Below are 24,764 nucleotides of genomic sequence, written 5' to 3'. Positions count from 1 at the left end.
TCATTCTCATTTCTCTTCCCAATTTTTCCTCCACTTCTCTTATCTGCTTCTTAAGGTCCTCTATGGCCTGTAACCAGCTTGTATTTTCCTTTGAAGCTTTTGGTGCAGGAGTTCTGACTTCACTATCTTCCTCCTGTTCCATGCTTTGATCCTTTTTGTCCCTAAAATAGGAGTCTAATGTTGGATTCTTCTGTTTGCTTTGCTTCCTTTGCCTGGGCATGTTGCCACTCAGTCACTTGACCCCTGGGCTTTTTGCCACAGTAGGACTCTGCCACCAGACAGGGAAGCTTTTGTCCCAAATGCTGGGGTTTTCTCAGCTGCCTGAGGTATTAGTTGGGTGCCCTCTCTGAAGCCTCCATATTGGTCACACAACCTAGGACCTCCACCCTAGATGGCAATTCAGATCCAAGCAGGTTAAAGCAAGAGCGATTACCACTCAGACTGTTCATTTGTTCCCCCTATACTCTGCAGGCCAGGAGCTGAAGCTGCCACATGGCTGCACTGCAGCCCTCAGAGGCTTCTTGCCCCTGGGTCAAAACCCGACACACTCCCAACTACTGAGTCCCAAAGTCACTGCAGTGACCTCTCACTTTGTCCTTAGCATCTATGTGTTGATAATTCTGGACTGCCATAGTTGCTAGTAAACTGGAATCCCTCCAGCCAGTGGCTGGTCAGGCCTGCCCTGGGGCTAAAACCTTGGCGTGGAGCTGGACTCGGCTCCCAGAGCTCTGCACTGGCCAATTCCTGCTGGCCTGCTAGGCTGTCCTCAGCAGGAGGTGTAGCTTCTCTGTGTCATTTTTTGGATTCAGGAACTCCAAATTTTGTTCAGAGTTCCCTTTTACATGGATTGGGGAAGGTGGGAGACGGAGCTGCTTGGAGGTCCTGTTTCTACTTCACCATCTTGACTCTTCCCCTCAAATAGGAGAATATCTTGCTATAATCTTCTGTATTATATATAATTATTCTACATTAATTGAAAGGGCAGCTAGGTAACACAGTGACTAGGGTAATGGGTTTGGAGGTGGGAAGACCTGAGTTCAAATACAGAATTACAGATACCTCCTAGCTGTGTGACCCTGGTCAAGTCACTCAACCTCTGTCTGCCTCAAATTCTTCATCTATGAGATGAGCATAATAATTGTATCTATCTCCCAGAATTGATATGAGGATAAAATGAGATAACAATTTTGAAGCACTTAGTGTCCTGCCTGATCTATGTTAAGTTTTATATTTATATTATATATATATATATATGTATATACACACACACACATATATATAATGCTATATATATATAATTAATTATGCTATATATAATGCTATGTTAATCCTAACTATTATTATAGAACAAATTATTTCAATATTTCAACTCCTTTAACTTTTCCTCAGGTTATATATATAAATTTTTATTCTTTGTGGCTTTTTCATAAAACCTTTCAGTTTTCTATTTTTCTTAACTATGGAATCCTGAAAAAGAGAGTATCTTGGTACTAGGGAATGACTGCCAGTAGTGTATTATCTAACCTGATGTGTAGCAAGGGGAGCTCGTAATATAATATGAAAAATGAGATGTCAGGTGAGTGAGGACAGATTTTAAGTGCCATATACAGAAGCGATTAAAAGCCAGAACTGAACAATTGTGATTCAAACTTCTTTATGTGCATAGTGTCTTAGTCTTCTCTCTCTCAGATCAAGATGGAGATACATGAAGTAGCATTATTTCTAAATCAAACAGATAATACATGGTACATACAGAATGAAGAAACCAAAATGTGTTTTATCCTTTCCTGGCAAAACAAATACTTTAAATGCTATTGAATTTGTTCTGATTTGGTGAGTTTTTTTTCTCCATGGCCGCAAATTATAATAAAGAACATTTTTTCTTACAAAGTTTCAAGGCAGTTTAAGTATGCCCACAAAATAATGTCATAATCATAGAGTAGGTGCAGCAATGTTTGTTGACTGAATGAATGCATGCATGCCTGTATGACTGAATGAATGAAGACAAGAAAATTCGGATTCTCAAATATGAGGTGACAACTCCTTCTAGCAGGTTTTTTATTTGTTTGTTTTTTCATTTTTTCAATTTAATTCCCCAGAGGGCATAGCAAATTAAAATATGCCACATTAATGTCAACAAGCATATATATCATGTCAACTCTACTGAACCCACCTCTAACATGTGGATGGTTGGAGCTGAACAGAGCAGGCTAGAGACAGGAGAGTCAGGAATCAAACAGAAATCTCACTTCAAAGTGTGGGAAATGGCTTATGAGCAAGGACACATGTGCTCAGGGCACTGGCCCTTGTGGGGAGACCTGAGGCAGTGTGGGGAGTTTTCAATATTTATATCAGTGGCTAAGCATTGAACTGTGGCCCTCACAATGAGGGGGAATAGCAACAAAGAAAGTTTGATCCATAGCAGGGTTTCATGACTGGAACACAGGTACTTGTCCAAATTTGTCTGAACTCAGAGGATACCTGTTGCTGGTCAAAGCAATGTAATAATTATGTGAGTTTGCCAGAGGGTGAGATCATCCAGAGGGTAAGCACAAAGGATTGTTGTTATGCTAGGCTCAGGGCACAGCTTGCTTTCTGGATCTTAGCTCTGAAAAACATGGTGTTTCCTAATATCTTGACAGTCATAAATGTGAATGGAATGAGAAAATATTTGTTGTACCATATGACCCAATGAGCCATCAGCTCAAACTATTTACGGGACTAGAATATATATCAAATCTGAAATATTCCTCTTGAGTATGTGAAAGCTAATCTTGAACTTTGTCTTGAAACAATATAAATTTTCGAGTCAATTGAAATATTAATTTCAATATCTATTAAGAGGACTATTTATTTTTATCAGTAGTTATTATTTTAAAGAAATTTTTATTGCATATTGCTAGCTACTCACCCTGAATGTGGCCATTACTAAAGCCTTTAATAATAATAAAATTATTATTTTTTTTTGTCAGGAGGGAGTAAGGGGGAATGAATCAGGAGATAACAAAACCATGTTTGTGAAGGTCAGTTGAAGAAACTTGTGCTTATCTAACCTGAAAAAGAGAAGGATTGAACTAGGAAGGACTTAATTCTTTTTTTTAATGCTTTATTAACTTCTGAGTTCCATCATCTGTCTCCGCCAGATTTTGAGTTAAAAATATTCTCCCCATTTCTCCCCCACCAACCTCCCCAAAGCAGTCCCACAGGATATCCCCTCCTCCAATCTGCTCTCTCCCACAATTTCCCCCACATCCCTTTCCACTTCTCCAGTGGATCTCTATGCCTCAGTGCCTGCAGATCCCACTTCCCAAATATATGCAAGATGGTATTAATAATAGTATATATATATATATATATATATATATATATATACATACACACACACATATATACATATTTGAATATTTGATTTCAAAACTTTCAATTCCAGATTCATTCCCCTCCTTCCCCGTCATCCACCCCTACTGGGAAAATACGCAGTTCAGTACAGGTTGCACATGTGTTGCTAATGCAAAACAATAACATAGTAGATACATTGTAAAAGACTGACTACACTTCCCTCCCTCCCGTCCCACCTCCCACCCACTCTATTCTCCACTTTGATCCCATCTATTTTCGAAAGTGAGTGCTTCCAACCTCCCTCCCCCCCCCGAGCCTACCCTCCCTTCTATCATCCCCCCTTCTCCTTCCCCTCCCCCCCCCCCTTCTCCTGGAGGGTGAGATACCTCATCCAGTGTGCACTTCACTCCCTCCTCAAGCCAAATTCAATGGGAAAAAGGTTGACCCATTCCCCTTTGCCTTCCCATTCTTCCCTTCCACCACAACCATTTTCCCTTGCCTCTTCTGTATGAGACAGTCTACCCCAATCTGTCTCTCCCCATCTCCTCTCATTATATTCCTCTCACCTCTTAATTTCACCTTTTTGGTATCATTCCTTCCTGTTAAATTGGACCTGTGCCCTCTATCTATGTATACCTGTAAACATATATACACACATTCACAGATGTATTCATATGCCCATATACCCTCATATATAGACAAATATATATATATATATATGTATATATATTTCTAATCCCTTCAGCTACTGAGAAAAGTTTCATAAGTTACAATTATTGTTTTTTCCATGTAGGAATGTTAATGGTTCAACTTTGATAAGTTCCTTATGATTCCTTTTCCCTGTTTACCTTCTCATGCTTCTCTTGCTTCTTGTATCTGAACGTCAAATTTTCTATTCAACTCTGTTTTTTTTTCAGCAAGAATGCTTGAAAGTCCTCTATTCCACTGAATGACCATATTTTCCCCTGAAACATGATATTCAGCTTTGCTGGGTAGGTGACTCTTGGCTTTAATCCGAGCTCCTTTGCCCTCCAGAATATCATATTCCAAGCCCTTCGATCCCTCAGTGTAGAAGCTGCCAGATCCTGGGTTATCCTGATTGTGTTTCCACAATATTCAAATTGTTTCTTCCTGGCTCCTTGTAATATTCTTTCCTTAATCTGGGAATTCTGGAACCTGGCTATAATATTCCTAGGAGGTTTCTTTTTGGGATCTTTTACTGTAGGTGATGGGTGGATTCTTTCAACCTCTATTTTGCCCTCTGGTACTAAAACACCAAGGCAGTTTTCTTTGAAAATTTCCTGGAGGATGATTTCTAGGTTCTTGCTTTGGTCATGGCTTTCAGGCAGTCCAATAATTTTTAAATTATCTCTCCTGGATCTATTTTCCAGGTCAGTGGTTTTTTCCCATGAGATATTTCACATTGCCTTCTATTCTTTCATTTGTTTGGATCTGTTTAACAGCATCTTGATTTCTCATAAAGTCAATAGCTTCCATTTGCTCCAGTCTAATTCTGAAGCAATGATTCTCCTCATTGAGTTTTTGAGATTCTTTTTCTGTCAGGCAAATTTGGATTTTCAAGACATTCTTCTCCTCACTGCCTTTTTGGGCCTCCTTTGCCATTTGAGTCAGTCTGTTTTGTAAGGTATTATTTTCCTCAGTCAGGCTGTTGACTCTCATTTCATAATTTTCTTGCATTGTTCTCATTTCTCTTCCCAATTTTTCCTCCACTTCTCTTATTTGGTTTTCAAAATCTTTCTTAAGGTCCTCTATGGCCTGTGACCAGCTTGTATTTTCCTTTGAAGCTTTTAGTGCAGGAGTTCTGACTTCAATGCTTTCCTCCTGTTCCATGCTTTGCTCCTTTTTGTCCCCAAAATAGGAGTGTAATGTTGAAATCTTCTGTCTGCTTTGTTTCCTTTGCCTGCTCATTTTGTCACTCAATTACTTGACTTATGGGCTTTTTGCCACAGTAGAACTCTGCCACCATACAGGGGAGCTTTCGTCCCAAACGCTGGGGTTTTCTCAGCTGCTGGAGGTATTAGACGGGTGCCCTCTCTGAGGTCTCTACATGTTCTGGCAAGCTGGACACACACCCCAGAACCTCCACACTAGACTGCAATCCAGATCCAAGCAGGTTAAAGCAAGAGTGATTACCCCTCAGACTAGTGCTTGATCCCCCTACACTCTGCAGGCCAGGAGCTGAAGCCACCATGTGATGCTGGCTGGCTGTACTGCATCTCAGTGGCTTTTCATCCTGGGGGTAAAAGCCAGGTACTCCCACTTACTGGTCTCAAAGTCCAGACTTCACTGGCCTCTCACTTTGTCCTTTGTGTCTATGTGTTGATAAATCTGGAAATGGCCACAGCTGCTGCTGATCTGGCGTCCCTCTGGCTGGAGGCTGGTCAGGCCTGCCCTGGGGTTAAAGGGGGGGGGGGGGAACTGGGCTCAGGTCCCAGAGTGCTGCTGTGCTGTATTCCTGCCGGGCTGCCCTCAGCGGGAGGTTAGCTTCTCTGTGTCATTTTGTGGGTTCTGCAGCTCCAAAGTTTGTTTAGAGTCCCCTTTTTACATGGATTGGGGAGGGTGGAAGCTGGAGCTGCGGGAAGGTTGTGCTTCTACTCTGCCACCTTGGCTCCGCCCCCCAGGACTTAATTCTTATGAAGGGCTCAAGACTAGATTAGGACTCCTAGAATAAAAGGTCTAAAATTCCATGATTCTGGAAGGGTATCATGTTAGTTAAATTGTTTTGCTTGGCTTCTGAAGGGAAACTTTTACTAAGGGGTAGAAGGAAGAAGGAGTCAGAGTTTGGTTCAACAGAAGATAGAACTCCCTATTATCAATAGTTGTCTAACAAGATGAGCTGACTAAATCCTGAGGTGCCTTAGGGAGTGTTCAGAGTTTCTGATTATTTTAGCTTTTTGGAAAGAGGTTGGCTGAGAAGGCATTAGTCATGTTCTAGAGAGGAATCATCTTTATGGCAGAAATTGTACTACTTGACCTTTGAGATGCCTCCTAACTCAAAATTCTATGATTCATTTTCTTTCCATGTCAATCCTTCACCATTCATTTATACAATAAAGTATGACATCTAAAAATTCTGCTTTTAATTCAAATACTGGATAGCTTTAATTACTAATATATGGATAAAATTTACCTTCTCAAAAATCAGAAAAGCATGTGTGTGTGCGTGTATGAGTGTGTGTGTGTGTGTGTGTGTGTGTGTGTGTGTGTGTGTGTGTGTGTGTAACTTACTGCCCCTTTGGTCTGTGAATACTTTGCTTCTTGAAAAGGGCAAAAAAAGAACATTTATGTAAAAAATGAGAAAATTAACTTAAGAAGGAAAAGTCTTTTAGAATTCAAAGCCATCAACTCTTCTGTGGATCATATATGGAATTACTCTTCAGATGAATATAATGAGAGCACCCCTTTGAAGACAGAACAATGACTAAGTTAATGATGGCTTCCAGGCATTGTGCTCCATCAGCTTGTTTGAATGTGACACTTTTTAGAGTTTTGAAGGTTACAATTGAGAATCATATTTTAAATAACTGCAGACTGTGGAAAGATCATAAAAGTACTACTGGGGTCATCATGGCACAAATGTGGAGTTGTTGAATTCCACATCTTAAATTAGAGAGAAGTCACTGATTTCAGGTATTAGAAGCCAGAAAAAAAATCTGAAATTGAAAGAAATTGGCAGGAGAAGAGTCGAAAAAGAGAAGAGAAGGAAAAAGTTGAACTAAGGAGGCATCAGGAACAGAATCTGAGAGAAGCTAAGCTGACGGCAAAGCTTTGTAGTTACACAAGTAAGACTGAGAAGATACAAGATTTGTACTTAATTCCTTTCACCCCCAATTCGGTTCAGTTCCATTGCATAGCTAGTCATACAAGTATACCTTGTACACTCACAGAAGTTTTTGGTCATCCTGAGGTGCTTTGTGCTAAGAAAGTCAAAACACTGCCACCATCTCAACCACCATTTTCCCTCAGACACAAATAAAGGCATTTAAAGACCCTGAATTTAAGATCCTTTGGAATAGCAGTATCTCCTAGATTACTGGCCATGTTTCCAGTCTGCCCCTCCATAGCCATCACTGAGGGAAGCAATCCCTGTGGAGAAGGTATCTAACTTCCTTGCCACCAACCACTGACTACTGACAATGATGGGCAGTTAAGCCCAAGAATCTCAGGAATACCAGAATCTGCCCTACCCTCTCAGACCACCAACCCTGCTTCTGTTTCAACCTTCAGAGACACAATCCCAGGAAGCAACTTCTTTAGATATACCATCTGCCTCCTCAGCAACTGCAGCTACTAAAAACCCAAAAAAGGAAGCTCTCAACATCAAAGTCCTTGCAACTGTTAATGGTTCAAAATAAAAAAAGGAATATTATTTTATTAGTAGAGATTATAAGGATATATATTACCATCTGCTTTGCTGATGTATCAAAAGAACCACAGCTTCTTTCTAAGTGACTTGTGGGTTGAAACTTGTATATTGTTTTTCCTATTACAATGTGAGCTCCTTGAAAGCAGAGAATGTCTCTAATTTCCTATTATGTGCAAAGCATATATTAAGCACATAACAAATGCTTTTTCATTTCTTTCATTCATTAATCCATTCATTTATATATTCATTCATTTAACAATAGGACACAAGTGATACAGGTTAATAACTAAAAGTTTTGAATCAAAAGTTTTCCTAACAACTTAAACTTTATTTAGGGGAACTGGCTGTTACTGCTCTCATTTCATTGTACTTAATAACTGTAGCTCTGGGAAGCTATGGTTACTCTTAATTGAATTAATGAAAATTCAAAGAATTTGGCACTGTAACCTCAACCATCCTAAATTAGATAATGTAAACCAACCTAATTATTTGTTCAAAGGAAGCTGATCAAGAGGGTGAAATTAGAAACCATTTAGTAACATTTTTCATGATCTCTTCCTCTTACTGACAAATTATCAGGACGATTCATACATTTTGTTTTGAAAAATAAAACTTATTAAATATCAACTCCTCTTGGAATTAAAATGAAATAACAGATAAGTAGGACCTTTTGTGAGGGTCCCATAATTTGGAATTTATGACACTGTGATAAGGCTATAAACATTTATGTATTTATTTATATATTTAGCTGCCTTCTGCATGCCTTTTGTGGAGGGGGGGATTTTCTTTGTATCTCTCCAATGTACTTCATATAAGCACTATTAATATCTATCAAAAATTATTTTAGGCTCAGAATATAAAATAACTGGATCTGATTTTATTCTGTCTTTATTAAAAAAGAGTTAAATAATATAATGTTAATTTTGGTTTGTCACAGATTAGTGATTTGTACATTATATTGTAGAATATCACACTGATATAAACTAAAACTTGTGTATTTAGAATCCTATGCAGAAATTATTAGAATAAAAAAACTCTGAATTTGATGGTAAGCAGCAATATGACTGGATTTATTTCATTTTCTCCACTGTACTGTTCTATTTTTAAAGTTTTTTATGTTTTAAGGAATTAAGGTTTTAAAGAATTAAACAAAATTAACATATTATCTTTATGTATGTAGATGTTACAGTGTTGTAAACAATTTAAACTGTGTTGAAATCTGACAGATTATCCAGAAACAGGAAGAATTAGTTTGGGATAATATTAATTTAATGTTTTTTAAAAGATCATACTTATTAAACAGATATAATTTTAGGACAACATAACAAATAGATTAGGTCATTTCACTGAAAGTAATTCCAAAATTAGATTTATTCCTGTTGATTAATATAAAAGAAAAAATATACAACAACACAGAATTAGGAACTTGCATCTATTGAATGTGACCAGCAATAGTTATATCATAATAATATGGTTATAATGTGTTGTAACCATAATATTATTGTCATATTAGAATATGGCTATATCATTGTATATAAATTCATGATCACACAAAAAGAGTGTATGTCTTAATAAGAACTACCTTTTATCATTGTTTTTATAATATTCTTTTTTCATTAAAGGCCTCATTCGTTTGCAAGAACTCATCAAAGCTCCATCAAGGTACAATTTGCGGTTGAAAATACGTCAGTTGCCTGCTGACACAAAAGATGCAAAACCTTTACTAAAGGAGATGAAAAGAGGCAAGGAGTTTCACGTAATCTTTGACTGCAGCCATGAAATGGCAGCAGGCATTCTGAAACAGGTAATCACTGACTTGATTAAATGGCAAGGTTCAATTATACTTAATAGATTAAATGTTGGAGTTGAAGGGTGGTTTCACTTTCAAATGGTCAACAGCTGTTTTCACCAGTAAAGCAGAAAAATCAGTCAAATCAGCTTGAGATATTTTTATAACAGATGATATGATAATTATTGTCCATTTAATTTTCCTTTATATAAAATTTTAAATATTTGTTGAATTTTTAAATGTTAATCAATATACTTTTCAAAAAGCTATAATATTGTTTGTAAATATGCATGGCATGCACTGAGAGTGCTTTGTTTTTCTCTAGGGAAGCAAGTATTGTGGAAAGGTAGTTTTTGTGCACTATATACTGTGTGTGAACAAAGTCATAAAATCAGATTTAGCATTAGAAGTGATCTTAAAGGTCATCCTAGTTCAATGCCCTTATTTGACAGATGAGAAAACTGAAGCTTAGAGAGGTTTTGCTGACTTACCCTGTGCCTTAAAAATAGATATTTAGTAAATAGTTGATGCTTAATAAATGTTTCTTGATTTAATAATCATCCCAGGTCATGTAGTAAGGAGAGGTGGGAATTCAAATCCAGGTCTTCTGATTCCAAATCCAGCATTCTAACCATTGTACCACACTAATACCTATGTAACAACAATCTTCTCTAAGAAGGCATCGACATGATTTTTATATAAGATCACATGAGGGTGAATTGTCCTGACACCAGACCCCTGTTATGAGTTAAGAACCTGTGATCTAGCCTCACCTTATTATACAGACAAGGGAATTGAGGTCCAAAAGCACATAGCCTTTGTGTGCCAAAAGGCACACTGACTCTTTTGAAAACAAAAAACAATATATTAATAGATACCTAAGGATAGATATATTTATATAGACATATTTACATGTGTGTTGAACCTGATATGTATGTATATATAGTACATATATGCAAAATTGCACATATATATGCAAAATAGTATGGTATAGTCTAAAGATATTTTGTAATATCTAATGGAGTAGTTGCCTTATTTCTGTGCCCCCTTCCCATTTCTGATGTTACCTTTACAATATTGTTTTTCCAATCCTTTTTGAATGTGACATTAATGGACAATTCTTTAGAATGAATTGGAGGCATCTTCTTATCTATTTGCATGCAGTAAAGTCTATCAGTATTTATTTTCTTGACTCTGAGGATTTCCAGTAGCATAAAGATAGGCACTTCTTCTGTGAGGCTGGAAGTTTCAGTTATGTATGCCCCTGTTCATTATACATTAAGATTTTTGGCCAATGAAACATTCTCTTTAAGATCAAATGTTGACTTTATTGCATTTGATAATTGAGGATTATGTGTGAAGGTCCTTAACCAACCTTGAGGGGACCCCAGCAGCCAAAAGGATAACAAGTCACCTTTCTGAGAGGCCTCATGGTATCTCAGAAAGAACACTTTATTTTGAGTCAGAGGATCTGGATTTGAATCCAAGCTCTGCCACTTAGTGCCTGTGTGGCTTTTGCACTATTTACTGAATCTCTCTGAGCCATAGTTCTACTGGCAGAGGAGACTGACTGCAAGGATGACTGGCTAGGGACCAGGGAAGGTTGATCAGTCAGGGTGAGGCTGAGCAGGGAAACCTGAGCTGCTTCAGGTTAAAGGCAGTAGAAGTCCCCATGCATGCAGCAAAAGGACTATGAAACCCTCAGGTAGATAGCATAAGGACTGTCTCCACAAGACCCTACTGATCCAATAAGAATCTATTAAGTTAAACCTTTGACCTCAGTCCCAAATGTCCTATGGACTTCTCAAACACTATCCCAGACCCTAAGAACTACATTTCTTGGCCCTTGTTTGCTATTTATCCTCATGAGGAACAATCTTACTTGCTTATTTGTGTTAATTAATCCCACGTGACTTGAAATAGTTAACCTTAAGATAGGGTAATATGCTGCCACATAATTGGCCACATAGTATTAGACCCAGAAGTTCCCACCTATTTTTGTGGTGATGAGCTACTTTGCCATCCAGAGTAGTGGTAAGGGTCAAGGGGTAAGGTAGGATGATCAGCAAAATCTGTAACAGTGATGGGCTGGTGCCCTGCTAGCAATTTCTAGGCTTGTTCGTTCCTCCTCCTTGTGGCTTACAGTATTTTGAATGACTTGGTCACCCAGGGGTAGAAGTTATCCTTGTGACAACCATTTCAGGGTCTGCTATCTTTTGGTCAATCAGACCAATATGTTGAATTCCCCTTTTATATTGAATATCATGTTCTACTTCTGATATATCCTGCCTGCATGATCCTTAACAATCTCTTAGGGCTCTAGGCAACTCTCTGAGCCTGTTAAGTTGCAGAGAAGATGCTGACCTACATTGTTAAAGGGCATTTCCTCATCAGGAATTTGATATGTCATTGAAATCACAGCTCTAATCCTTATCCCCATAATTTTCTAGTTGCTACAGGACCCATTATTTTGTACAGATTTCTATATACTGTAGGTTGGTCCAGTTTGTCTCCCCTCAATATACACAGGAAAAAAAAAGTCATGATATGATTACCTTATAAAATGAGTGTTTCTCTTTTTTCTCAACTTAAGCCCAGTTTTCATTTTATTCAAATTGAAATTACAAATATATATGAATCACAAATGATATGTAGTTTCATTCATATAAAATACTACTGATGTAGGAAATCCCTCCACCAACACAGATCACAGCCCAGCTAATATATTCTAGAAAATTCCTAGGCTATTGCCTGAAAAGTATCTGAATTAAATGACTTGCCCAGGGTCATATGAATATGAATTTGAGTATGCAAATGAAAAAAACAATATTTATATTATCAGTATTATTCATACAAAAAAGCATCTGAGATGATAGTACCATTGTATCTCTTACTGTGTCAGTCAGTTTTTACTTATCCTGCATTTTTTCAATGAATATTTAAATTAAGCTTTTCTGCCATTTTATCTCCCCTTCACATACTAACCAGTCAATTCTTGTCCACTTATTTACTTAGGTATGATAATTCCCCCAAATTCTCTGATACAAGTGTTTACATTTGTGAGAATATTTTTTCCTCTTGCATTTTTAAATTTAATGTAGAACCTTTTATAAAGTAAACTAAATGTCCTTGCCCAGTTATACTAAGAGGGTAGTCTCTAGTACAAGCTTGTGTATTATCTAAAACTAGCTTATATACATAGATTTTAGCACCAACTAATTACCATCATTTGAGTTTTTTTTCCCAACAGCTTTGACAGCAACATAACATGTATCCAGTCAAACATGCAGCTCTAAACACTTGATCTTGTTAATTTTGCTCTAATGTTTGAAAAGCAAAATGCTCGACGAATTTATAGTCACTATCCATACTACAATTTGTTTCCTAGAGATTTAGTCATGGAATCAGTAGGTTATTGGCACATAAATGTCTTTGCTCCTCCCTTCTCTCAGCACCATTTTTCATTAGCCCCTAGAAAACATTTCCTTCTACTCCATACACAAAATACCCTCGCTTCCCATCTAGAATCCCTCTAAATATTTCCTCTCCCAAACCACACATCCCACATAGTCAAAGCATGGGCTTTATCTTTTCTCATTAGTTAATGGGAAAATGGAGTCCTCTTGCCCTTCCAATAATAAGGTAAGTTGTTTTTGGCAATGGTATTGTGGAAACTGTTCAACAGATGAGAATAGAGAGATAATGATCTTGCAGAAATGTACCAGTCCCTTGTGAAAGCACCTGTTTCCATTTCATGATGTCTTCCCTACATGCAAAAATGAATTTAGTAATCATTAGCAGCTAAAATGAATACCTTTGGGAAAATACTCCTTAAGTATTTGTAAGGAATATACCAAATGAGGAAAAGACATGGTTTCCTTTTGTTGTGGATACTTCAACTAATTCGTGAGAATTTTAAGAATGTGGAATTAAAACATAACAATTCACTACTTAGCAATTAAGAAGACTGGAGACCCTGCTTTTAATTATCTGTCCTTTTTGAATAATGATAGTGAAATTGGATCTGCTCCATTACTGCTAAGGAAATGTTAAATGGCTCAACATGAGGGCTTTTTTGTTTTTCTGGCCCTTAAAAAAATTGTATAACACTACTTTTCTAAATGAAATGGTGCTCTTCAGGGTTGGCTAGGTGGTACAATAAATAGAGCACTGGCCCTGGAATCAGGAGCACCTGAGTTCAAATTTGGACTTAAGACACTTAACACTTCCTAATTGTGTGACCTTGGGCAAGTCACTTAACCCCAACTGCCCTGCCTTCCCTCCTACAAAAAGCAAAAAAAAAAAAAGTTGTTCTTTATTTAGAGGTTTTATTATTTTATTTTTTTATGAAGACATTAAAATATAATGAACTAAGACATCCTGATTTCAGGGTTTGGGTGGCATCATAATGACTTCATTAATATGTAAAGCTATAGACTTAAAACAGCCAACATTCTAATAGTAATCTTTCTACCAGATGATCTGGTTCATTAATTCCTTTAATAGTTATTAATCTTGTTTAACTGCTGATAAATGATTTGCTTAACCTGATTTTAGTGCAACTCAAAAATAGTAGATTGGATTCCAGTTGAATTAACTGTTTTGTTCTTACTTGTCATAAACCACACACTTCCATATTGTGTGACCTTTCAGTAATTAAATTTTTGTTTCTCTCTTAGGCATTAGCTATGGGAATGATGACTGAGTATTATCATTATATCTTTACTACATTGGTAAGTATTTTATTAAACCAGAAAGATGATGGCAAAAGCTCTTTCTTTAGTTTAACTAGCAGTAACATTCATTGTTATAATTTGATCATGAGAAATAGCCTTTCAAATAAAATAAGAAATATGACACATGGTATTTTTTATAGTAAAATTTTGTCTTTTTTTTAAATGAAAAATTAAGAGTTAGTGATATCAAGTAGCATCAGGGGAAACTTATAAATTTTAATGGTAAACTACTGATTTTAAAATAATAGCATTGCAGATTATAATTCCCAGTGAATACATTTATTGTATTTGTTTATTTTGCTGGGCCATTGGGACACAAATTGTTGTTGCTGTTTTTGCTGAAGTGCTACTCTGATAAATGGATACCTTTAAAATATACATCCATTCATTCTTTCATTACTGCTGAAATAGGAATATTCAGTGCAACAAGGAACGAACTCTGTATCGCTGATTCATGGAGTCCATGGGAACATAAAAACACAAGAAGCTAGAGTGTTTTTCTTTACAAGGACTTGATCAGATTAACAAAGTATCCAGAGGAGGGACTCACATTAAGTCACTTGCTTCACAGTATATTTTGCTTCGAAGTACCAGAGGTTAAAAACTGCATTAAAGACAACCTGACAGCAGTTGCCTGCTGGTTGCTACTTTAAAATCACTCTCAGGCTTCCACTGTAATTTGTAATAACATTTGCGTAGAAAACCTTGGTTAGGCAACTGTATTTTCCTATTTCTGTGAGTAATACTTGAGAAAAGTTTCAGCAGAAACCATCTTAAAGATCTCTTTGTCTGTGAGCAAAAAAAAAATCCTTTAAGACTAATAAGATTGAATAAGACTGTTAGATTGAATCTCAACTCAGTCATATTTTGCACTTTCTTATATCCTACTGACATGAAGCTATTTGAATCAGTACTCAAGGTTATTTGCAATTTTTAACCCCATTTTACAATGTGCTTTAAAAGTTATACTTAGTGGGATTTGTCATCATGGTTTCATAACTAAATTTCTTGAATGAGTAGTTAGAAATTCAGTTAGGTTTAGAAATCTCTACTTCCTCACTACTGCTGCTTCTTCCCTCCTTCACCTGTTGCAATCTGGTATCTAGCTCAGTGCTCTATTGAAATTATGGAAGCTAGTCTTCCATGGCCTTCTATGTACCAGCTTTAAAGGATTTTTCCTCACTCATCCTTTTTGACCTCTGTAAAGCTTCTGACACCGGCAACCACTTCTTTCTTTAAAGCCTTCCTACCTTTGGTTTCCATGATATTGTACAATATAGATTTTCCTCCTATAACTATGTGCTCTCTGCCTCTTTTGCTCACCCCTCTTTTCTTCCTGCCATGACAATGTTGGCATTTCACAAGGTTCAGTCTTTTGTTCTCTGTTCTTCTCTCTTTAGGTTCTCAGTCTTAAAGAACTCATTTATTCTCACATTTTCAACTATCACATCCATGAGAAAAAACTCTCCAGATTTTGTCTATAGCTCTTACCTTTCTTTTAGTTTCCATTTCCATATTTTCAAGGGCCTTCTGGACATTTTTACTTCAGACTCTTGATGCCTAAAACTAAAGCTCTTTTTGGAACAGTGACCATTGTTCTAGTTCGTATTTGTGTCCCCAGCACCTTTCACAGTGTCACATACATAGTGGTCCTTAATAAGTCCTTGTCCAACTAAATGAATCACTTTCCTTCTGAAGTAGCTTCTCCTCATGATTTATAGGTATACTTTGTTTTATTGCATTTTGCTTTATTGACCTTTGCAGTTATCATGGGCTTTTTTATTTGTTTGTTTGTTTTACATATTGAAAGGTTGTGGCAAACCTGCACCAAACAAGTCTATTGGCACCATTTTCCCAACAGCTACTCACATTGTGTCTCTGTTTCACATCTTGGTAATTCTCACAGTATTTCAAATTTTTTCATTATTGTTATATCTGTTGTAGTGATCTGTGGTCAGTGATGTTTGATATTACTATTTTAAAAAGAATTTAGTTTTAGTTTTCAACATTCACTTTTATAAAATTTTGAGTTCTAAGTTTCCCCCTTCCATAAAATGGCATGCAATCTGATATCAGCTATCATGTACAATCCTATTAAACATATTTCCACATTAGTTATGTTGTGAAAGAAGAATTTGATTGTAATTGTAATTGTTGTGGGGCACCACAAATCACATCCATATAGGAAGGCAAACTTAATTGATGTTATGTGTGTTCTGACTGCCTCACCAACCAGCCATTCCCCCATCTGTTTCCCATTCCTCAGGCCTCCCTATTCTTTGAGACATAACAATATTGAAATTAGGACAGTTAATAACCCTAAATGGCCTCTAAGTGCAAGAGAAAGGAAGAATAAATTGATGCAGCAAACTTAATTGTTGTTTTAAGAAATTGCTACAGCCACCTCAACTTTCTGCAACCATCGTCCTGAGCAGTCATCAGCCATCAACACTGAGGCAAGACCCTCCACCAGCAAACAGATTACAGTTTGCTAGAGGCTTAGATGATGATTATGATTTTTTTAAATCAATAGTGTTTTTTAATTAAGGTATATATATACATGTATATTTAGACATAATACTATTGCATACTTAATAGACTACAGTATAGTGTAAACATAACTTTTATATGCACTGGGAAACAAAAAAAAGCCACGTGACTCACTTTATTGCAATATTTGCTTTATTGTGGTGGTCTGGAACTGAACCTGAATTATCTCCAAAGTATGCCTGTATTGTATGTATGTCAGTGGTTCTCCTAGTCATTGAGGTTCAAAACATCTGAGTCATCACTTATTCCTACTTTATCATGTTCTCATTCCCACCCCACACTCAGTGATGTCACTAAATTATGTCAATTCTTTCTTCAAACTGTCTTTAAGATCTGTCCCTTTTTAGTTTCAACGAATACCACACTACTTCAAGTTCTCATTACATTTTGCCTATATTATTGTAATTCTCTTTAATTGGCTTCCTTGCCTCCATTCTCTTTCCTCCCTGTAATTCTTTCATCTTTATCATGCTACTCTCCACTCCAAAAAAACCTTCTCTGTCTCCCATTGCCTAGATAAATTCTTCCTAATCAATAGCTAGCAACCAGTAAATCTTGAAACCTGACCTAGTAGATATATAAGCAATTTGATGTAATAATCTTGTGCTTATGGGAGAAAGAACATAGTGGACTTCTAGTCCTCCAGTGATCAGTGAATTGTCTTTATTAGCAACACCACACCAACACCAAAGATCAAAAGATACTTTATATTAAGAAACCACTGGCACTTTTGATCTACAGGAGAAAAACCCCAACTCTGTAGTATTTAAGACCCTATAGAGTCTAACTTCAGTTTATCTTGTCTGGTTTGTTTCTTGCTACTCTCCTGCATAAACCTTCTCCATCTAAACTGTTTTGTTCCCTGTTCTTTGAATTGCATTAGCTGTTCCTACTGCCAGGCCTTTACTCAAGCCTGTAATATAAAATAAAATTCCACCAATGCTTTCAGATTCAGTTCAAATTTTGCCTCTTTTATCTGAAGCCTTGTCTTACTACCCCAGCTCACAATGTTTTCTCCTTTCTCTGAGCTGATAGAGTTTATTATTCAGTCTTCTTACACAGTGCTTATCATACCAGAGTCTTGTATTTTGTACAAGTATATGTGTAGTATATGTAATATATGTATATTTTGTATATGTGTACCTGTCATACTGCCCAGTGAGATTGTAAACTCTTAAAAGACAAGGACCATGTCTTACCTTCTTTGTATCTTCCACACCCTTCAGGCAATGCTTTATATATCCTATATACTCAATAAATATTGATGGGTTTATTGCTATAATTTGTAGTTTTCTTATTGCATTCAAAATGACATGAATAGGTTGGTGACTGATATCAAAGAAAAAGAGCTTTGTACAATAAAAAGGCTAGAAGAGCTTTGATCTTACAGCAAAGTGAACCATCTTTCAGAATTTCAGATTTGATTTATTAATCATTTTTAAACCCAACAGAGTATAAACATATCAGATTTGTTTTTAATAACATTACTTAACTTGGAAAGTCAGTAGTAACAAATTATATAGTGATAATTAAAACAATTTCTTAGATAATTAATGAAGTGAGTTTTTAACTTATATTTATTATTTTTTACAAACACAAATTTATTAATTAAATAATTAGATTTATTTTTAGATTCTATAATTTTAGAATTATGTAGGATCTTAGAGATCCAATCTAACTTCTTCGCTTCACAGATAACAAGAGTTAGCATTTAAATAGAAATTTAGTTTTTAAAGTGCTTATAAATGTTATCTTATTTTATTCTTATAACCTGGGGTGGAGCAGGGGCTATTATCAGACCTATTGTATAGATGAGAAAAATGAGTCTAAGTTATACAGGGTCATAAAGCTAGTGAGTATCTGAAGATTTGAATTCAGATATTCCTGCCTGCTTATCCAGCACTCCATCTGCTGTCATCTGTCTGAGGAAACTGAAGTCCATGTGTATTGCAAATATGACATCTGAATGGAAATAACAACTGGATATGATAAGATAATGCACTTATCATATAATGTTTACCATCTCATCTGTTCAATTTGCAAAGTGCTTTGCAAACCTTAAAGTACTATATAGATTTAGCTATGTTTTCATATTTAAAACTAGAAAATGATAAAGCATAGTCCATATTTGTAACTGGGCATGCAAAAATTTCTCTTAATTTCTTCTTTTAGGTGATATTTTGAGTGCTCTGAAACATTTTTTGGTAGCATTATTCATAATGTATGTCTGTACCTCCAGTTGTTATTAGAATGAATTTTTAAATGAGTCAAGTAAATTACCTAAGTTGTACCTTAATTGTAGAGCAGAAGAGAACAATGAAGCATATAGGAAATCTGACATGGTTTACGATATGTATATGTATGTATATATGTATATATACATACATACATATATATATATGTGTGTGTGTGTGTGTGTGTATACGGATGATTTTAAATTTAACTTATTTACAGAATACCTCCTTTCAGATACCTTTTTATTTGACTACTATCTCTATCAACCACCTACTTTGACACTTATCCAAGCTGGCTTAAGTTCCCAACCATTCTTGCTACTTATACTGAAGACTGTACTGGCTGACCTCATGTGCCATTGATTCTGTCCATGATCCTGTCTGTGACCTAGTCCAGCCTAACTGGTTCCAGTTCCCATCCTTATCTTCATGCTAGCATCCTAGTTTCATGTTCTGCTTCCCAACAGCACCTATAGGTTCTGGGAATAGGCTTCTGTTCATTTTTAGGAGTCTGAAAAACAGCAATATCAAAATGCTATTGTCAGGATTTAGATTTTTGGCTTTCTTATATTTTGATCTCACCAGTCCCCAGATTTTATGGTTGGAGTTAAGACATCAATGGAATAGGACAGTGCTTATTGCTAGCCCAAGAAACATGAATACCAAGACAGGAAAATGTATCTAGTTTTGGTCTTGGGCAAGGGGCTAAAGTGCTACATGGAGGCTAGAGATCTGATTGAAAATTTCAAGGATTGGTTGGGACACCAGGACTCGTCTCTTTGGTGACACCCATTTGTTAGTAACATGGGATGGCTCTTTCCCGTGTCTCAAGATGGAGGACAGAAAGCCACTCAGGGAAAAGAAGGTCAAAAAGGAAAAAAAAAATAGAGAACAAAAAGGAAGATGTAGCTGGCATGGTCAAAAAGCCTTGAAAGCATTGTAGTTGGAACCCAGTTCTGGCCTGAGGGATTGGTTGATACTCCAGGTCTGCAATGTATTCCGGGAGAGCCATGTACAAATGGAAATATGCTGCCTCAAAAACCCGGATTGAAAGAAAGAAGAAAGAAAAAGCCTGCTACTACTATCTCAAAGCCTGTTGGTGGTGATAAGAATGGAGGAACTCGAGAGGTAAAGATTCGCAAAATGCCTAGGTATTACCCTACTGAGGATGTGCCTGGAAAGCTACTAAGTCATGGCAAAAAGCCCTTTAGCCAGCATGTGAGGAAACTTTGAGCTATCATCAAGCCAGGTACTGTTCTGATCATGCTCACTGGCCACCACAGGGGCAAGCGAGTGGTTTTCCTGAAGCAACTGGCTAGTGGCTTGCTAATGGTGACTGGACCTCTGACCATCAACCGTGTTCCTCTGGGAAGGACCCATCAGAAATTTGTCATTGCTACTTATGCCGGGTTAACCTTTCAGGTGTGAAAATTCCAAATCATCTTACTGATGCTTACTTCAAGAAGAGGCTACATAAACCTGGACACCAAGAAGGAGAAATTTTTGACACAGAAAAAGAGAAATACAAGATTACAAAGCAGTGCAAGGCTGAGCAGAAAACAGTAGACTCTCAGATCCTGCCCCAAATCAAGAAAATTCCTCCACTCCAAGGCTACCTGCGTTCTTTCTTCTCTTTTTCCAATGGAGTTTATCCTCACAAACTGGTGTTTTGAATGCCTTACAGAGAACACTTATTAAAATATTTGCAATAGAAAAAAAAAAGAAGCCTGTTGGCAACAGGCATTTGAACTCATCATATGGCGCAAGAGTAGCAGAAGTAGAAAATGCAAAGTGTGTAGGAAAAGGGATAGTCAATAACCTTTTCATTCATTAATGTCTCACGAATCTGTGGTTTTATAGTCATTCTCTTACAGAGTTCCTAGACCTATTGATGCCATGATATTAACAGTATTTAGTAAAGTATTAGGATCATTGGATTATATATTCAGAGGAGGAAGGAACCTGAGAGGTCATTGGATTTAACCCTTCTAATTTATAAATAAGGAAACTAAAGGAAATAAAGGAATAAGAAACTTGCTGAATATCTGAGGAGGGATTTGAATCTAGGCTTTACCTGATTCCAAGTCCATTGCTGTCCATTACATCATTCTGCCTAATAGCATATGTCCCTATAATAGTTGATTTAGTTGAAATAACTGATTTATATGAGAACTAAACAGATAGCCCCTGTCTTTTGTGAATTGGTAGCTTAGTCAGGATATATACTTTGGACCATCACATTGAGTATACCCAGAAAATTCTCTGTTTGTCTTTCTGTATATCTATCTATCTAGACATACATGTATGGAAAATTTTCCTAAGACATATACTTTGGGGCAGATGTGAATTGATCTTCAGGTGTTCAGAGGTGTGGTATGGCTCCATTTCATATGCCTTTCTTTGTCCACCCCCTTTGCAAACATTCAGTATTTTTCTTTAAGAAAAATTCGAATAACTAAATTTTGGTTAATAGTTCATATTAGTTAAGAATCTTTTGTTTAAAATAACAATTCAATTTATCCATCTTCTTTTTCCCCCCTTTCTATCAGGATCTCTTTGCTCTTGATGTGGAACCCTACCGATACAGTGGTGTTAACATGACGGGGTTCAGAATCTTAAATACTGAAAATAGTCAAGTCTCGTCTATTATTGAAAAGTGGTCAATGGAACGACTGCAGGCGCCTCCTAAGCCCGATTCAGGTTTGCTGGATGGATTTATGACGGTATGAATACCCACTTATAGATTAGTTTGTGTGTTTCTGTGTAGTACTTGATGTATTATAAAACTCTTAGGATTGGGATGTCAATTTTGCTTGTTCTTTTATCATAATCATGACATGAAAATCACTACAAGTGAATATAATCTTATCTATGACAACTTTTACATGAATAGTGTATATTTTTATCCAAGTGTTTAAAAAGGCTTTATAAATATTAATGGAATGCTATCATATAGGACCCTCTTGAAAATAATTCCATGTTGTGTTGGGGGTGGAGGGTGCAGGGAAGAAAAATATTTTGCAAAAGCATTAATTTAATTTTCACTTCTATGCTTTAATATCTTTTATAACTCTGATGTCTGACACAGATCATTTGTATTTCATAACCTAATCACCACACCCTCAACCTACTCTCTAATGTTCATCTGAAACTAATGATTAATAATGTCTGATTTTCTTGAATTAAAGTACATTCCTAGTCTAGATTTAGTGTGTATACAATATAGTCTAATTGTAAAGATGTATATACTTGTAAACTTGAATAATTTTGGCTGTCTGCATGGTGAAAGCAAACTGTAAATAACCAATTTATATTCATTAAAAAAATTAACCAGGAAGCTAGGGCCAGTATCATCAGTGCAATTGAGTAAGTAGCATAGCAATTAGAGAATATTAATAATCAACTGGAAAATGAAAATTAATAATATAAAAGAGTCCAAATCTAGAAATTGCAATTGAAATGCATCAAAATTTATTCAATTGCATTTTTTCAAGTAATAACCATGTATACATTAGAAGCAAAAATTAAAATTTGCTAAAGAACTTTTATTAAGACCTGGTATAACCCAGCAGTGAGAGAGCTGTATCTGTTTTACCTCTTGGGTTATATCCACTCAGTGCACTGCAAAGCATGAGATTGGTGCTGCTCCAGATGAGGGGTAGAGGAATAGACTCTGACCTTTCTTAATACCCATAATGATGTTTCCCAAATAAATAAATGAATAAACAGAAATAAATAGATAAATATGTATACATGCACATTTATATGTATCACACATATGCATTTATCTTCAGAGGACTAACTCAAATGATTCTGGCTTCTTACAGTTTTTAAATTGGAAAAAAAGACCTAGGATTGCAGCATACTTTAAAAGTAAATGCTATCTGCCTGGGTTAATTTGTTATTTTTAGAAATGTCACTAAAGGAGTTTTTGTTCTACTTATATAAAGAAATAATTTACTAGGAAGGCTTTTAAAATTTTAACTAAAGGCATAGTAAAAAGAAGCTAACAAAATAAAAATTAATTTTAATTAAATGTCAGTTATTTTAATAATCCATTCATTTGTCTTTTCATCCTTAACCTTGAATAGATCATTATCATAATGGAAAAAAAAAACTATTGTATAATCAAATTTAAAATATAACATAACCTGGAAAATGATAATCACAAAGTACTTTGTTCTCAGACAGAAAGCTTGTGAGTAAACCTTGTACTGGGAATTTATTGAAGTCTTGTTGTGAAGAGAGTAAAATTTTTTGAATCTAACAATATTCCTCCTAACTCTTCAACCTACTCAATTTTTCATATCGTTGTTGATGTTACCCTCTGTATTCAATATAGAATTCCTAGCTATTCTTACCTACGCTACTCTGTTGTGAGCATAAGAAAATAAGCATATCATTATGGACATCCTGAACATGCTGCAGATGTAGCAATGCACTCTATATTTGGAGAAAGGTCAATTGTAAATTCATCATAGCCACTTCAAAAACTGTATGGTCTAAAACTTGCATATTACCTCATATCTAAATAGAACTAAGATTTAGCAATGCAAGGATTAATGTGTACTTTCAGCTGTCAACCAAATGATATTTATTAGATGACTATAAATATGGAATCACACTCATTGCTTTTCATACAAATCCAGAAAATATGGTTATACTTATTACTAGGAGTTTACATAGGCAATTTTAACATAGACAAACACAGAAAGAAGTGTTTTATTCTAATGTAAGGGAGTCTAGAGGAAAATGGAGTATTTAAAAAAAAGTTTTGCTTATGTTGGTTATTTTGATATTTATAATGGGTTGGTATTTAAGAATTTAAAGGAAGGGAAGAATGCCTTTCACATAGGAGGAATTTTGTCAGTTTATGAGATATGGAGTTTTTTCTTCCCTAGCTATAGTAAGAGTACTAACCTAGATCAGTGGCTTCCCATTGGGTACTGTTCTGGATTTATAGTAATTTATAGGAGAGCAGGCTTATGTAAGAAAAGACAGCATCACATTGATTTCTCTTATGACCCCATCGTTGATAATCCCTGTGTTTGATTACTCTGCTCTTTTCCGCTACTGTATATATTTGTAACAGGGACATGAATCTTTGCCATTTCCTTGGGGTGGGTTGACCCTTCTCCCTCCCTTTTCCAGGGCTTTCTCAAACAATTCTAAGCTAATTTGCATGGCCTGCTGCAGAGGAAGATGGGATGAATAGACAAATGGAATGGGAACTGGATTGCTGTCAACAAACTGCCCAAAACTCAGTGGGAGAATCTAATGTGGGTAGGAGGCACACTGCCTAGCCCCTGGGGGAAGGAGGAGGTAAATGGATATGGACTCACTCTGAGCCATTCCAAAGCAGAAAAATAGATACTATTGAATAGGAAACTTTTCTTTTCTTAACCAGAGGAGATATTTCTTGTCTAAGGAAGGGCTGTGGGACCTGTGTGTAAAAAGTAGATTTTAAAGAGGCCTGAAGTATTCAGACCTTGAGCATGAAAGAGATGAAAAGTTGTAAATGACTAGAAGCATGCTAACACTGGCATCATGAAAGAGATGTAATACTGTCTTAGCATAATCCCTTCATAATCCAGTTGCTTAAAAGTTGACACTATCCACAGGAGGACAGCAAAACTAAGCTTGAGGACAGGGATAGTGGCAAAAAAAAAGGGACTGTCCAGGAGCAGTAGATGGTGACTGTATTCAGATAGATACATGTTATAGTACAA

General features: G+C 36.2%; 1 protein-coding gene across 3 annotated transcripts in view; it reads left to right on the top strand.

Annotated features, from left to right (window-relative positions):
* GRIK2 (glutamate ionotropic receptor kainate type subunit 2) overlaps nt 1-24,764 on the top strand; it is an 833,871-nt gene that overhangs the window by 338,454 nt on the left and 470,653 nt on the right. For all 3 annotated transcript variants that reach the window (XM_069077158.1, XM_069077159.1, XM_069077157.1), the window contains 3 exons: nt 9,349-9,530; nt 14,195-14,248; nt 21,585-21,758. In XM_069077158.1, coding sequence (XP_068933259.1) covers nt 9,349-9,530; nt 14,195-14,248; nt 21,585-21,758 — 410 coding nt within the window. The remainder of the gene's footprint in view (nt 1-9,348; nt 9,531-14,194; nt 14,249-21,584; nt 21,759-24,764) is intronic.

The sequence above is a fragment of the Petaurus breviceps genome, unplaced genomic scaffold (genome assembly GCF_028583685.1).
Source record: "Petaurus breviceps papuanus isolate PSGF00001 unplaced genomic scaffold, PetGlider_PUasm1.0 90977, whole genome shotgun sequence".
In the NCBI taxonomy this organism is placed as follows: domain Eukaryota; kingdom Metazoa; phylum Chordata; class Mammalia; order Diprotodontia; family Petauridae; genus Petaurus; species Petaurus breviceps.
Note: the sequence above shows the minus strand (reverse complement) of the source record. Positions and strands in the feature narration are given on the sequence as shown.